Genomic DNA, 18009 nt, shown 5'->3' on the forward strand with positions numbered 1-18009 from the left:
CAACTAGTTTTCTGTGAATGTAATATTAAAAAGACACAACAAATATAGTTATATACATCTAGGGGTACTAAACTAATGATTAGTGCAATGTATGGAGAGGAAATAATAAACAGGGTGGAAACTTCAAAATTCTTAGGGTTCCATATTTATGAGAATTTAAATTGGGAAAACAAATTTAGAACTCTGAAACCAATTTAGTTCTACCACATTTGCACTTAGAACTGTTGCAAGTCTTTTGAATAGACAAATCAATAACTTGATGTATTTTGCATAATTTCATTCAGTAATGTTCTGTGGTAACCCATCCCTAATAAAGAAAGTCTTCATTGCACAGAATGTACTGTGAAAATAATGTGACATGTTTGCCCACAAACAATTTGTAAACATCTGTTTAAGAAGTTAGGCATTCTTACTATCGCTCCACAGTATGTTTGTTCTCATGAAGTTTGTTATAAATAATCTGCTACAGTTCAAAAGGAACAAGGATATACATAATTGCAATACCAGAAGGAAAAATGATATTCATTACGTCATGTTAAGGTTGTCTTCAGCACAATGCTACAACAAAAATTTCTGATCTCTTACCCAGTGATATAAGAAGTCTGACAGACAGAACAGTAAAATTAGAAAACAAACTGAGTAAATTTCTCCTTGGCAGTTCATTCTGTTCCATAGAAGAATTTCTGTTACAATAATGTGTAAAATGTGGTGGACAGAAATTATTAACTCACATCTGTATATCTTTTTTCTTTTTGTAAAAGAAGAAAAAAGAAAAAACTTAGCAATGTTCAAAATGTAACCATATGTACAAAATAATTTGCATTGTGAATGTAAAATGGCTTATTCCACGTCATTACAAACTATCATGCAAAATGACACATGGAACACTGAATTTCTCAAGTTCCTTCTTGAATGGATCAGAATGAAAAAATGAATATAAAGTTCCCTCTTCCTTTCACTTCTCAGTGATTGACAGTGTACTGATACAGATCCAAAAGACTTTATTTATTTATTTATTTATCTGGGTATCATCTTAGAATGATACAGAATTCGTCATCATAACACAATGAAAATAAATAGCTCAAAATATACATACACAAAGAACACATTAGAATCCTCTTATTAGGATGGACAGGCAGTCGGTGGCTGTGATGAAGGAACAAACCCAGCATCTGCCTGAAATTATTCTGGAAAACCATAGAAACCTTAATCAGGCTGACCACAGGGAAAACTCCATCCTCTCAGAGATGGGATCAGTGTTCTCAGAACTGCACTCCCTTATTCGGTTGGTCCCTATTATACATTGTTGTTTGATCTAGGCATTTAGCTCTGATACCTTATAACATAAAATGCAGTTTTTCTCTTTGTCACTGCACAGACTGAGGATACCTACTGGTGACTCCTAAACCAAGAACATGCTGTTCTATCGTTTCTCTGACTCCAGACTACTTGGAAAACTAATTCCAGGCATATAAACAATCAATTATATACTCCATGTATGGCCTCATGTCCTCCTCTCAGTTCAACTGAAAAAAATGTTAGCATCTACCTGTGATGAGTCAGATGCTGAACCCAGGAGAATGACAAAACACTGCTATCATGCACTGTGGATCTTGGCATATGACTACTGTAAAAGCATTTCAGAGTGATCATGTACTGTAAAGTGATAGGCTGTTATAGTTATCCCTTTCATTTTTAACCATCACTCTGTCCCCTCTAAGAAATATTGAATTTGTGAAGAAATCAGTTGAAATTATTAATAATTCCACAATGAAAATAGAATAGTTTAGAAGAGATGACTTGGGATGAAATTTATATTGAACCAAAAGCTGACATGAAATTTAATCTATTCCATGACAAATTTATCATTATTTGAAAAAAACTTTCTGCATAAGGTAATCGGAGGAGACATTAAAGAGCCATGTAAAACTACTGTCGATCATTAGGGGTATCTGTTGACAACAACAAGTTAAAATACTTCAACTGCTGAACATATCAAAAACTGCTCAAAATTACTAAGAAAAGATATTTTAAAAATAAAGGAACTTGTGTATTGTGACAGAAATCAGTTATTCCAATAATAGGATGAAAACTATACGGAATGTAATAAAATGGGGGATGAAACACCTAAACCAATTTAGTTCACCCATATTTTCACTTCAAATCACTGTAATTGCTTATTTCAGTTGAGTAATGTCACATGGAATAATGTTCTCGGGTAAACCACCTTTAAGAAAGAAAGTTTTCATTGCTAAAAAACGAGATGTAAGAGTAGTATGTGGTGTTCACCACGATAATCTTGCAGACATGTGTTTAAAGGGATCTTTATGTACTCAATATTAACATGTCAAACCGGGAGAAAGAGTGTGCCACAATTACATTAGCATTAGCTGGCGAAAACAAACAGCCAAAAACAATTAAAAGAACGAAATTGGTTTACCAGTGGTTAAAGAAAAGCGATAAATTTTTATATATGAGTCTGTTGATGGAAATCCAAACCACTGACCCAAAAGATTCCTTAAACTATAACAAATTACTTTTGATGGTATGGGAAAAATCGAAAACTAAGCTTGCTTGCAGTCCAGCACTTCGATGTATAAATGTCTAAGCACTTTCTATCTTCTGCTTTTTCATCTCCTTGTGGAACTTTGTTCACAGTGAATTAATTTTCTTTTTCATATCTGCTATTTTCACATCTGGATATTGCAAGCAATAAATGTCTAATAACTGCTGATACCCACAAAGGTTTATGTTCCTGTCCAATTAAACTGATGACCTTTGATTCCAAAGACATGGATTACTCCTGTAACATTCAATAACCTACAGTGTTAATTGTGTGTTCATTTCTCTACCTAAAGCCTAGTTTCCACGACGACACTAGCTTGAAGGCAACTGCGCTGCCAGCCACTGCACATGCGCGCCGCGCATTTGATTAACTCGTCAGTGAAACTAAACAGTTTCGGTATGTTCCATGAGTTTTGAAGTTATGTGAGTTCGTTGAGTGTAGTCAAACTGAAATATGAAGCGGGGAAGGAGTATAACGTTCGCTTTTGCATATCTATGCCTTCCATAGGTGTTTGTGAGATTTCAGTGATGCTGATTACAAAAATAAGCACCATATTGCTGCTCCTGAGACCATCGCATACGATCACAACATAGATAGTTTGACAATATCTGAGCTGCAGGACAAAATTTATTGAATTAGGAACACATATACAACTGAATTAAGAAGAATACACGTAAATGCAATTCTAGCTGTAGAAATGCTCTTGTGCACAAGACTAAAATCCCATCGTTCGAGTTGGCTGACTCTTTTTTTTTAAGGAATATTGTTGACAGGAGAGAAGGCTACACAAATCAAGAAGCTACATTCCTTATTCATTATACATCTATTTAAAACGTCGCAGCAGTGCTCCCCATTCACATATGTTTGAATATTGAAATATTGCCACTACAGTTCTATCTTCAAGGGAGTAGTTTCCAAACCATTCTCTTCTTAATGTGGCCTGCTTCGAATAATTACTGCAGTTAATGTTAATAATTATTACGCTTAATAATTATTGGTGTTAATGAAAAAGCATCGTCACCAATTAAAACCGCATCTTATAGCATGCCAAGTGTTCTCGATTGTAATGCATGCAATGTGAAATGTAATTTCAGTTATTTTGACAGTGGTTCATGCATTACAATATATTTATTCCTTACCGCATAATTAACTCTATTTAGAAGAAACGTTAACAGTTCTGGTGACGTTCTAAGATTATTAAAAGAACTTCTTAGGTCTTCCATTACAAATTATTTCAGCAAGGATGCTGAGCAACCGATCTGACATCTTTTCTTCACCTAGTCGCGAATGGAAAAACGTTTCTTTTTTTCTTATGCAGCGATTCCACACAACAAGCTTTAACTCCATCACAACTCGTGTGACGTGCAGCTGGCAAAACTTTCATTTCAGACACAACTCAGGAATCACAAAAAGACGAAACTGAAGTGTATACTGGTTTTGCCATCTCTACAGTCAAATATGAAACCATTTACGTGCAACTCATTCTACGCAACGAGTGGCGCAACCCAATGTCATCGTGTAAACTAGGCTTAACTTTCGATTTGAATTCGAGACTATAAGAAGTGTGAATGTAAACAGTAGTTCTGTGATACATGCTGGCTCCATGCGGCTGTTTTGCAAAAAATTGTAAACAAATGAACAGTAAATAATGTCAAAGCAGACAATATATTTGGGCCCATCAATACTGCTCTGTCAATAATTTTGATGTTGATAATATGTCAATACTCACCCTCAGATGGCCAATATACTGGTACCATGTCAATTTATTGACAATAGTATTGAACATATGAGGGCCCCTTAAGGAGTTAGACATTTGACAACTGCCTCACAGTATATTAGATCCCTCATGAAGAGCACTGTAAATAATCCAGTGCACTACAGAAAGGGCAATGACTTACATAATTATAATATCAGAAAAAAAGATGACGTTTACTGCCCAACATTAAGGTTGTTTTAACACAAAAACGGCGCACAATGCTACCACCAAAATTTTTGATCACTTATCCAGTGGCACAAAATCTCTGACTGTCAATAAAGTTATATCTTAAAACATATTGAAAAAACTTCTCCTTGACAACTCCTTCTATACCATAGAAGAATTTCTACGTTTTGAACGTGAAAAAGGTGGTAGGCAGAAAATAAGAAATCACTACTGCATTTACAAAAAATGTAAATTGTCAGCATGTAGCCACAGTTACGTATCAGTGGGTAAAGAACATGAAACCAACTGATTAACTTACACAGATGTATTTTAATAGTGGTGTATCATGATTCTGTCAGGTATTATGGACTTTTACTGGGACATGAAGCAAGAGCCAGCCTGATGTCCAGACATATTTCACAAGAGGTATTTAAAATGAAAGAGTACTTATTCAGGAAGCTGATGAAGTGAAAGAAGATAGCCAGCTCCTCTGAATAATGGAGTTGGGCAATATTACATCTTTGGCTAGATTCCTGCAGTAGCTGACTAAACAAAAAAATCAGAACAAATATCGTAATTGCCACCCAATGGCAACACCAGACTGCTCCAGTCTGTTGTTCCTCCTGGGGTAGTGCGTTAGTGCTTGAGAAGCGCTGGACACAGGCTCTCAAAAATACTCCCCTCCCCCCCCCCTTAAAAAGAGACCCTCCCTCACCTAACTACAGCAGGCCAGATGAAGCATCCAGAGATCTTACAAGGACTTTGTCTCCAGTAGCTGCAAGCAACTACCTGAGCTGTAGATCGTATGCAGACTACTTAGTGCCTTCACACTGCTATGTCATTTGGCTGGGGACAGTCTTCTATTGGTGACCATCTCCCTGGTGGGTCGCACATTCAAGTCTGAACTCGTGGCTGCCAGGTCTCTCTGATGTTGCTCTTCAGTTCCTGAAGGTCTTCATGATTGCTGATCACGCCCAGTGCAGGTATAGGCCTCTGAGTTCAGCAATGCTGGATACTACATTTTAAACACTGTACTTCCTGGTGTGGTATTCAGTGACCATGAGATAGACAGGCTGCCAAGAGCTACACCTGACACTCATTGGCAAAAGCTTTGCTCATGTCAACCTCTATCATTGCTAATATGTGTCATCTTCTAGGCCAGCAGTTGCTGACATTGGTGCATGGTATGTCCACAGCCCCCAAAGTTATCAAGGGGCAATAGCCTCTCACCTGCTGCATTTCTGTTTCCTTATCAAAATGAATCAAGCACTATTTTAAACAGCAATGTTTCATTAATGGCTTGCTGTGTGGTTCCAATCACCCAACCTCTACAGCACACATCCAGGCGAGGAACTGGAACTTTATCATGATTTACAAAAGGCAAAATCCACCACCATGGTTTGGGTCAACTACCACCACCAATTTTTCGATATCAGAATGTTTCCATCCACTTGAGCATTTCATTGTGTTTTTTGTTTGTTTTTCGTTGGTAAATATAAGAGTAAATGGTCTGGTTGCATGATTATGTGTAGAACTATTAATGAAATACTTAATATTCTTTTACCTAATATGCACAACAGATTGGTAGACGTACTCACTTGGTGCAGTAAGGATATCCGGTTTTTTTAAAACAGTTCTTTATAATTAGTCAAACTATTTATAGTTATTACTCTTAGGGCCCTTTTCTGCAAATGTTACAAACCGATAATAGAATCCTAAGAGCATATCACACTCAAGACACTCTTTTACTGGGTTTTTTATGTGTTCATTCCATGTTAACTGAAAATAATCATCCCTAAAAACTTCATGTTTATTACATACTCTATAGGTTTATCATCCATACTTACTGAGGCAGAGTTTTGTTTCCCTTTTTATGCCAAAGTTTGTATTGTTTGTTTTCTTTGTGTCACATGTAAATTTATCACATGTAGCCCAATACTGAACATGCTCGAAGGTTTCGTATGAATTCTCTAATAGAAATTCAGGTGTTGTATCAGTGATTATGATGTGCTTTCATTAGCAAAGGAAGCTTGTCTTATTCTGTCTGGAATGTCATTGATATTTATTGTAAATGTAACTGGATCAAATACACTGCCATGAGAAACATCTATATTTATGTTCTTGTCTGACAATTGGTTTTCTAAAAATTTGTTATAAACGGATGTGTGAACTATCTCTATCTTTTGCACTCTGCTCTGCAAGTAAAACTGGAAACACATGTTTGCTATTCGTCTTACATCTAATGCTTCTAGCTTCTTCAGAGGTATTTTATGGTCAATGGTGTCAAAAGCCTTGGACAAGCCCAAGATCATGCTCATAACAAAGTCATCCTTCTCAAGAGCTTCAAGTATTAACTTTGTGAATTCTGTAGGCCTAATGGTTGCTATTGTACTTCCCCCACTTCAGATATTTTACTGTTTTTCATTAAAAAGGTTATGTGTATTCATGTAACTGATTAGCCTGTATTTCATGACAGATTCAGTTACTTTTGAGAATGTAAGCAGTAAAAACTAGCCTCTATTTTTCAGTTCTCTCTACATTAATTTAATTTAATAAGTGGATGAGCTATCCATGCTTTAGGTACTCTGGAAAAAACTGTGCAAAAGGACTCATTCATTATGGTATGTTTGTTAATGGAGCTTGTATGATGACCATGAATGCCTTCAGAATAGAGGCTGGAACCTTATCTATGCCTTCTGACTTCTTCTTTTTTAAATCCTGTATCCTCTGTCTGACTTCAAGTTCTGTTGTGGGAAACAACTTGCTGTGTAAGTCACTGCAGGTGCTTCATGTGTTTTAGGAAGATTTTGTTGTAACTTCCCCCCAAAAACAGAGAAACTATCTTTTAAATATGTGTCAGTCCATGAGGAGTTTCTGTTGTTCTATCCTATCTTTGATTTGTATATTACTATACTGGGGTCTGCCTTTTCCAGTTTCATTTTTGTGGTTAACCATACCACTTTGCTTTTATTTTCTGCTTTGATGATGATGATGATGAGGTTCCATACTCCGAGGAGCATAGGGGACGATGAGGGAGACCCGCACTGCTGTACTAGTCAAGGTGGTTTGCTATTGCCTTCCTCACTTATATATATTATTTTGTCACTGAATGATATTTTGCTGCTTCCTGTATAGTAACTTAGGAACTGCGGTTCTCTAAGAAACTGAGTGTCGGGGAGAACTTCCTGATACCCACAGTTTTCCATCCATTTTTCTTAGTGGCTGCTGTTGAAGTGGCTACTTTTGGAATTAACTTAAATTAACTTAAATTACTTACAAAATTCAGAGAACTTAACATCTACACTCTTTGCTGATACACATGCAACCCATATTTGATTTGCCGATGCCCTAAAAAAAGTATGTATGTTATGTTCTGAGAAAATCCTTTTGTAGGTCCGCAGTTTTGTAGTTGCCCACAAATGCCCTTTATCCACATCGCGGATACGAAAGTTTATATGTCTTATTTTATTTTTTAAAGTTTAATTCTGGAATAGACAACACACAAAGATGAAAATATGTGAAAACTGTTTTAAAAGTGGTATACAGAATATTTACGAAAGAAAGCAAATCTTCATGACCACTATCGATATATGGGAAATATCGACCTGTATTGTATTTGCGGAAACGGAAGCCATTTTGACTTTCGTTTTTTAAAACAAAAAAACGAGCATTATGTGAAAGGAGAGAGGTGTGGTTTGTTGTTATCGACAGAGAAATGGTGTGTAGTGTAGTGGTGTCGCCCATTCATTCAGTGGCACTCCGTCCCAAAAATATGGACAGCAACAGTTAAAACTGCGAGTATAATGGCAAAGGGGGGTATGTTTCGGAAAGAATCGCTACTCTGTTGTTGACAATGTATACCAGCTTTTGACAGTTTTCTCCAGTAGTGAAACAAATGGCATGAGTGACAAGAGTGGAATGCCAGTTGTATGGCGATGCTCAATTGTGGATAGTAACGCTAATTTAAATACTTCCCAATAAAGTTGTCCATTGTTTACGAATGTGTCAGTTTGCTTATTGACAATTTCCGAATAGCGTCAGAGAGAGTTACTGAATGTTTTCGGGCTGTGATTACTGTATTAATAGGTTATGTTTTGTGGCAGTTGCAGGCGTGTAACTTGAGGAAGTGGGGGGTCGGGTTGAGTGCTGTGGAGTGCAGAGGATGACCAGTTGGGCCGAGAGGATGCACCGGAGAGCCACCACCCTTGGGAGTGTGGTTACTTCTTGCGGCCATGGATCTGGTCCATATCCTCACAGGCTTGAAAAGTGAGTTTCATGTTGTTGAACACGAAAATAACACAAACACTTTATAGATGATATATTGCCAACAGCTTGTATTTTACGGAAATAAGTAGTAAAATAAACTCCTTAAATAGCGCTTGCAAACAGCAGTTTGATGATAAGACCCATATCGCTGTAATGGACTGACACATTTTCAGTTGTGCAGCTTTTCCTTTTACCATTCTGTTATGAAATTTGCATTTATTCTCGTAAATAGTTGCACTACGTAGCCTTCGTCCAAAGACAGGCGACCTTATATCTTTTTTGCTGGTGTGTGTGTGTTTTTCCCCTGCTGGAGAGAAACAATATTATAACATCATTAAGCACAGAGAATCTGGAACTATACAGCTTAGACGTTTTACGTGAAAAAAAAAAAAAAAAAAAAAAAAGAAAAACATAAAAACTGACCAGGACATATGATTGTATACTGTTTGTGCAGATAAGCGAAAGAGAGCATATGGGGCTTGTGGGTGGCTGTTGTATCTTTAGAAGAGTGACACTTTATAGTGAATCTTAGAGAAACACTCATTCTGAATCAGTTTACTTTGATACAGATGCTATTATAAACATACGGAAAACAATATTGCATAAAGGAGTTTTAATGAAATGTTCAGTGTTTTATAAATAATTGACATTATAAGCTTAATTTTAATGAAAGATTCAGAGAATACAGAACACTACATTATCAGAGGTTGTCTTCTCCATGTACAAAAGTGTTATGCATACCATATTAAATTTATCTACAATTACGGTATAATTTAAACAAATGCAAACATTTTTCCGGAGTATACAGACTGCGTAGTAAAGTAGGGTTAAGAGTGTCTATGCTTATTTGCAGATGTTTAGGCCTGTATCTACTTTTAACTTATCTGTTTCAAACTTACAATTTCTGTTGTGCAGTACACATTATTTCATACTCTGTAGCTACTTGTATTACTTCTTATGCTGCTCACACAAATCTGTATTCTGTAACAGCTTGAAGTTTTTGCTGTCAGATACTGTTTTGTTTCTTACGTAGAGTAGAGACTTTAAGGAGCAGAAAATTCTGTCAGTGAATGCAAACATTTATTTAGGCTACAAGAAAGAAATTAATTTTATTGTAAATGTATCTCTTGTTTAATTTCTTATGGGTTGTGGAAGTTTGTTGTACAACAATGACTCACTGATATACAGACTGTGGCTTGTTATTTTTAATTTAGTTCTTTGTGTTGTAGTTATGTATGTCACAGAATTTGGGTGTGTGATCCTGATTGATAGTTTATAAAAACAAAAAGTGATTTCTATATACTTATTTTAAATTCAGTCCATTAGTGCTTGTAAAATGATTCTTCCATATAGTGTTCATTAAGAAAAATGATGATCATTCCACTTGGTACCTGTGAAAGGTAAATTAGGTTATTTGTTTCAGTTGCAAATATTTGTCATGTATTATTGTTTTTCTGACATGTTCTACATCCTGGAGAACCTCCTCATTACGGATCATTTGGAATGAAAGTAAATCTAATATGATCTAATCAATGTACAGGTTGGGGCAAATAAAAGTGGCCCAGAGAACAGAGTTCCAGGGTACAAAGAAACACAGCAGAAGAAGGGAAATACAGTACTAACTGACTGACTGTAGCAGATGTTGAAAGTGACCACCATTCATCTCTTGGCCTTTTTGGGTCCTGGTCAGCAAGTTTCTGAATGCAGATCTAAGCTGGAATTACTGTAGCCTCATCCGATACGTTTTGCTCCAGTTCTTAAATACTGAGGGATGTTGTGATACACCTTATAGACTTAAGGGCTCCCCACACAAACTAATCGCTCACTGACAGATCAGGTGACCTGGTTGGTGACATACGGCTGGTACCAGACTGACCTTTGGTAACAACTGTCAGGCGTGAAGATTGTGTAAGTGTGCTCTGAGGTTCGGCCAGTTGTGTGGGCAGTTGCTCCATCCTGTTGGATATTAGTGGTGTTGTTACATATGTCCAATTGTATACACTCATCCATGCCACTTTTACTTGCCCCACCCTGTACATTTAGAATTTACAAGGAGATATTTGTTTCAGTGGTATCATCACATCAAGTCTCCCTGTACCCCAGACTATCCATCAGCATAACAGCTCTCTTTTGTAGTACAAGTATTCTGTTCAAGTGCACATCAGCAGCACAAGCCCACAGCTCTATCCCATAAATTATAAATTGAAAAATTATCCTATTGTATAATGTTTTCAGCATTTTATTACTTACCATTTTGGACAGCTGGCTAAGTACAATTAATACTTATTTTTCTGCATTCAAAGTTGTAATGGTTCTCCCATCAGATATTGCCATCCAATTGCAAACCATGGAATTTACAGACTCCAGTGTCTGTAGATGAAGGTTCGTAAATATTTGCTATGCAGCTTGTCAGCTTCTGATTGTTGTTATTGTGATTTTGTGATATTTGCCATTGGACCCCGGTTACTAAAATATTTAGTCACTTCTGATATCCCAAGAGTTGAAACTTTTGTTAGCTCTTTCTAATCATCACCATCAAACAGCAAAGAGGTATGTCAGCATAAGTAATTGTATGAGAATTAAAAGATTGTACAATATTTACATATATGATGAAAACAAATGGTCCCAGTAGTGAGTCCTGAATTACAATTTCAGTTTTAGACTAAATGTTGATTTTTATTACTGTGCTTTGGGGATTAGAGAAGCATCCAATTCCACCTGTCTGCTTTGACCCATGACGTCACCAATATGGCGGAAACGACCATTCTCAACAGCTCCAATATAATGCCTATGGCATCATTACATAAACAAGACAACAAACACGAAAATACATATAAAACCAACAAACACATCTCCCTCCAAAAGTATGATCAAACTAACGGGACCAGTGCGGGAAATTGGGTTTTTTTGGGTAAGGACAAACTAAATATAAACACATACAGACACACCACGATCCCGAACCACACGAAATGATGCCATAAAAACACCACAAAATTCCACTAAACTCACAATATCGACTGGAACCGGTCGCTTCCCTTCACCTACACAGCTCAACCACAATTGTCGATACCACAAAAATTATAATCGCACCGCAGCTATCGATACCACAAAACTAACACCTAAAACAACAAAAATCACTTCCCTTGACCTATAGAGGTCAACTACAGCTGACAGTGCCAAAACACACACAGCTATGAAGACACATTGGAATCGAACACTTCCTTTGACCTAAATAGGTCAACGGCAGCTTACAATACCAGAACACACATAGCTATGATGGCGCATTGGAATCGGACACTTCCCATGACCTATATAGCTCAAAAATAACTGGCGATACCTAAAAAATTGAAATCAAGTACTTCCCCAAAGGGTCATTCCATGTCAGTTCAACCAGGGGCTCCAGCTCATAATCTCAGATTTGACTGAAATTCAGTAGGCCCTACACTAATTCTACCATGTGTGGAACACTTGTGTGCAAAGTATTAGTTTCCTCTGCCAATTAGTTCCAGAATTATGTCTTGTGAAAGAAGGTGGTGTGACCCGGAAATTGCAACCCGCATCTGGCAATCTATCTTCAGACCCAACTTCAGGTCTTAATAATTTTGGAACTATTCCACAGAGTCCATTTAGAGAACACACTCCATGAATCAAAACACCAACAACATATTTCTGAGGGAAAATAAAAAATTCCAAAATGTGATTAAAAAATGTAATACGTTAAAAGGTACATATTGTTGGTTCCCTCTATGCCAAATATAATTCACTCAAAAAGGGTATAAATTTTTTTGTGGTAAGCTTAATGTGGCCTAAACATGCACAGAACTCATCATTCCCATATCAGTCACAAAACTGAGATACTTGCACACGAAAATACAAAAATTTGAAAAATTACCTGAGAAACTTGGGTTTTCGAAGTGTGGTAGCACAAAAGGGACAAGTGGTATCCAAGCCAAATTTCACACACTGCATAAGTAGACCATAATGATATATATCTCAAAATTTCAGCATGTTATTGCAAGATATTTGTGTACTATGGAAGTTGACAGATGTATTTGGTGATGTGGCCATTGTTCCACAACACAATTTTTTAAAAGCATATCGTAAACTGTTCTGCCTCTTCTTATCGTCTCCCACATCTGTTTAATCACCAAGCAACAACGTATTGACAGATTAACACAACCTGTCATTAATGTTTACTGCACCTTAACTGATAAAAACCAGTCGATTGTGCTTCGAACAGAAGTTCTCCCGCACTTTAGCTGCTGTACTCTGTACATTGAAAGGCAAATTGTAATGACTTCCTGACACTGTGGTAGGAACTGGAACTGTCATAAGAATATGTTCAAAAGGAATCCAACACCTGTCTGCCAAAGTGGCCAATGAAATGATCTCGCTGGTCCTGCTGGTGCCATGAAGTTCAGAAATACATCACCTTCTGCTTCACAGCACTCTGCAACACATCTTAAGTACCATTTGTCATCATAAACAGCAATAACATAGCAACCTGGTTGTATGTTGCTGCTTTTGCTTCTGAATCCTGAGTCAGACACACAGTGAAGACACATGTTGTGCATGAACCTATAGTTATAACCGGACAGTCTGCTCATCTGCATATTGTCAGAGTCCGCTGGAGAGAAGTGATGAAGGCTCCTTGTGCCTGCAACAGTTTTAACGTATTCTAGTCTGCTTTTTAGCAACTCTTCGACTGATTTCACCTCATCTTTCAAAATATGGAATGATTGTATGCCAGCGATATTTTTCTGTACCCAGGTAAATAATTGAAGAGGTGTTAAAATGTGACCTTCTGTAGGGTGCTGCAGACTAGCTCATGATGCCATGCGCTTAATGGTAGCACCAATACCATCACATACATTTTTACCATGACTTGTTGCGAAAAAATTCCATTCTGCGTGAATCTGAAAATCACAGTAATGCATACATAAATTTTGAGATTTTTACAGTTTTTGTACTGACTAGTTGCCCCATCACTGAAGTATTTCGCAAAATGTATGTGAGGCAGCTTGTTTTTCACATATGCCATGACAGTGCGAATGTGCGCGTGAACTGCAATGGCAGAATGAATTAAACAGTCACTAAAAACACACAAGTTCATGACAGACACATCACCTGATTCATCTTTATAGTAAATCGCAGATGGCTGGAGAGTTGCTTGACAGTTGTCCCAATGATATCCTTGTATGACATCTTGAACTATAAATGCATAATTTTCAGAAAAGTCTAGTATTACTATAATTTCATCTTGTTTCAAATTATCCTTACAAAAATGGACATAAGCCGATTGTGCTGTTGCTGTGAAGCTGTGTGGGGTCAGTTTGTCCATTTTTTGACAGAACATTTCAACAAAATCTTCCACTGTACTTTGCTTTGTTTCAAGACTTGTGCGATCCATGTGTGTCCATTGTTTATAAGAAACAAGTTCATCGTCATCCATAAGGAGTTCACCATACAGTTTGTTATTCATGTGTTCTGCAAGATTTGCCTTTTCACACCTGTGTATCATGCACTGGTAGGAACTGATGTGACACATTAGCAGAATCATTGCACCTTTGTAATCCAGACCACCATTAGTGTGTCAGCTATTTTGTGTTTTAATTCCATTTGAGCTTCTTGTAATTTTCTTCTACCATAGCGGGACCTATCTCTTTTCCCAACTTCATTTGTCTTCATGGGAGACAAACCAAGAGCAGTCACTGAAGTATTTAATTGCTCATTCGCTGTGGTTGTAGGTGGCTGACACTCTTTGTCACTGTCATGTAAATTATCAGAATATTCTTCATTTTTTAGCAGTGTAATACACCTGGAACATAACTTTTGTCCTGGTTTCATGCTAAGTCCCATGCACTGATTCACTTTCAAAACTGGTTTTATATCAATTTCTCTGAGGCTACACTTCACTGTCTTCGTATGAATCCAAAATGGATCAAAACAACTTCTTTGTCAGAGAGAATACTTATCCAGAAACACTTTCATATGATGATAACAAACATTAAAGTTTCCTGGAACTGTGCTTCTTGTGCCCACAGGGTGTATCCCAGATCTCCATAGCAACAAATCTTGGTCCGATTCATCAAAATCATACGGTACAAAGCAAATGCCACATTTTGTTCCATATGTTGTTTTATGACATTCAGATGCTTGTGCTCTACCAATACTGCAACTTATTTGAACAAAAGCACCACTAGTACACTCTTCTGCCTCCATACTGACTTTCCACAACAGTACTGACCAGTGTGAACTAGAATCTTAAAAACATGAGTAACCTGTAATTGTTGCTTGTTTCCTTTGTTGTTCCTGCCTAGCAATGACTCATTCTGTCCCTGAAAACTACCATTGTTTAACTTTTGTTGCCTGATGGTTCCCAGCAATTGCTACAGCTTCATCTGAAACACGCTGTCTGCATCATCATATTACTTGCTAAATCGTGTTAAAAGAAACGTAACCAAATACACCTCTGATAACTTTTATTGTACACAAATGCCTTGCAGTAACAATTTGAAATTGTGCCACATATTATATTATGGTCTATTTACGCAGTGTCTGAAATTTGGCTTCGATATCACTTGTCCCTTTTATGCTACTACACTTAGAAAAGCCATGTTTTTCAGGTAATTTTTCAAATTTTTGTGTTTTCATGTGCATGTAACTCTGTTTGTGTGACTGATATGGGCAAGATGAGTTCTGTGTGTGTTTAGGCCACATTAAGCTTATCACAAAAAAAAGTTTCTACCCTTTTTGAGTGAATTATATTTGGCATAGAGGGCACCTACAATATGTACCTTATAATGTATTACATTTTTTTAATCACGTTTTGGAATTTTTTATTTTCCCGCAGAAATACGTTGTTGGTGTTTTGATTCATAGAGTGTGTTCTCCAAGTGGATGTTACTGAGTTGTAAAAATTTCACTGAACTGTGCGCAATAGTTTCAAAGTTATTAAGACCTGAAGTTGGGTCTGAAGATAGATTGCCAGATGCGGGTTGCAATTTCTGGGCCACGCCACTTTCTTTCACAAGCCATAATTCTGGAACTAATTGGCAGGGGAACTTAAAATTTTGTACATGAGTGTTCCACACTTGGTAGCATTGGTGTGTTAAATTTCAGCCAAATCTGAGACTATCAGCTGGAACATTTTCTCAAATTGGTTGAATTGACATGGAATGACCCCTAAGATACATAAATCAACCACAAGTGCCGATACCAAAATACAACACATAACACGCGGACCTTAAATGCACCACCAGAGGACACCACCAACCGCAACAAGACGACATCTACAAACACAACACACTCATAAACTAAACTCTGCACCGTCATGATGTCAATTTAGCTATGTAGACAGTAGTTCAAGAAACATTTGTCTGAGCACCATGTGACTACAGGGAGAAAGAAGTTAAAAATCAGTATCTAGAGATTAACATAATATTTGCATAGTGTCAGCATGGAAAAAGGAAGAGTTGCAGCTTATGTAAAATTTGGACATGGAGTCAGAAATATCAAAACAAAAAAATTTTGTGTAGATTAGAACCTACAAGCATGTGCTTGTGAGTTATTACTGCAGAATACTTTTCTTGTAATTGTAACAATCTACAGATCTCCTCTAGCAAACTTCCAACTATTTATAAGAACTTAATTTCATTCATCATAGATGATTCAGGAAAGCCTACAACTGTGTCATTCATGATTTAAATAATGAAAACTTCACCAGTTACTTATTTTTTGATGCTTGAAGCAATCAGATTGCAGTCTAACTTCAAAAAGTCATGAGCGAGGCAGAAAATCACACGTGTAAGCAGCACCAAACATATTCCTGTAAACAAATCCACAGTGAATTTGAAAGTGAAAAGAAATTCTTGAAACATGTTGTGCTAAGCATAAAAAAAAATAAGTAACTGGTGCAGTTTTCATGATTTAAATCAAATTTATGAGAAATCTAAATTCATTATTGCAATACCTGTCAGACGGGAGGAAACAGATAAAGTATTTAGTGGGTAGTTCATTATAGATTTCTTAAGAAACTGTAACAGGAGAAATAAACTGGAATCATGATTTGGGTGTTTCGATCTGATTTTAGTAGTTAATTTTCCAACTCATATTCAACAAGATAGGTAGTTTGATGTAGGCCAAAACTATTAATGTGTAATAAATTGTTAATAGACTATCTAATCACAAGGCACAATTAATAGAAATAAACTGTGTAGCAACTTACAGCTTTGAGAAATGTTTATATGAAACAGTGTAACTTATTTATGATACCAGGCTGCATTATTTTGAGATTAAGTTTAAAAAGGTAGTATGAGTTAAAGTAGGCTGTATATGGATAGCGATGCTAAAGTTAACCTTGGGTCATTGGAAGCATCTTATACCACATTTATGCTTTGACCTGTGCATATCGGTGTTAATGGTGTGTGGCATCACTGTAATGTGGTGTTTTGAGTTGGTTTGTGTTTGCAGGTGTCATGTTGTTGTTGTATTTGGTGGGGAGCTTTGGTGATAGATGTTGACTAGTGAAGTTGTTTGTGTAATGTTCATTTGAGTTTTGGTAATCATTGTGATAATGTGGATATGAAAAGTGCCTGCCTTGTTTCCAGTGAGCTGTTATGATTTATTGGTTTCTGTGCTGTGTGTCTATCAGTTTCTTAGATTTGATTAGTTTGGTATATAATGAAATTTAAGATATATATATGAATATAATAAGAGGGAAACATTCCACGTGGGAAAAATATATCTAAAATCAAAGATGATGTAACTTACCAAACGAAAGCGTTGGTATGTTGATAGACACACTAACAAAACACAAACCCACACACAAAATACAAGCTTTCGCAACCCACAGTTGCTTCATCAGGAAAGATGGAAGGAGAGGGAAAGACGAAAGGATATGGGTTTTAAGGGAGAGGGTAGGGAGTAATTCCAATCCCAGGAGCGGAAAGACTTAACCTTAGGGGGGGGGGGGGGGGGGGGGAAGGGACAGATATACACTCGCGCGCGCGCGCTCACACACACACATATCCATTCACAGATATACAGACACAAGCAGACACGTATCTTTTAATTTTTAGGAGCGGATATGACTGATAAGTTTACAAGCTATTCTTTACACGTGGCTTTGGGCAAATACATGTTGTTGACCATTAAGATTTTTCAGCTTTTTGGGTTGATAGCAAGATTTTTCAGCTTTTTGGGTTGATAGCGGAGTATGTTTGGGGTCATGCTTGTGGGCAGTGTTTGAAGTTGA

At 36.9% G+C, this 18009-nt stretch overlaps 1 protein-coding gene across 2 annotated transcripts in view; it reads left to right on the top strand.

Annotated features, from left to right (window-relative positions):
• The first annotated feature begins 8139 nt into the window (after positions 1-8139).
• The window catches only part of LOC124605105, a 190263-nt gene continuing 180393 nt past the window's right edge, over positions 8140-18009 (top strand). For both annotated transcript variants that reach the window (XM_047136555.1, XM_047136556.1), the window contains exons 1-2: positions 8140-8303; positions 8597-8753. In XM_047136555.1, the coding sequence (XP_046992511.1) occupies positions 8650-8753 (104 nt within the window). In that variant the 5' untranslated portion in view covers positions 8140-8303; positions 8597-8649. The remainder of the gene's footprint in view (positions 8304-8596; positions 8754-18009) is intronic.

The sequence above is a fragment of the Schistocerca americana genome, chromosome 3 (genome assembly GCF_021461395.2).
Source record: "Schistocerca americana isolate TAMUIC-IGC-003095 chromosome 3, iqSchAmer2.1, whole genome shotgun sequence".
Classification (NCBI taxonomy): Eukaryota; Metazoa; Arthropoda; class Insecta; order Orthoptera; family Acrididae; genus Schistocerca; species Schistocerca americana.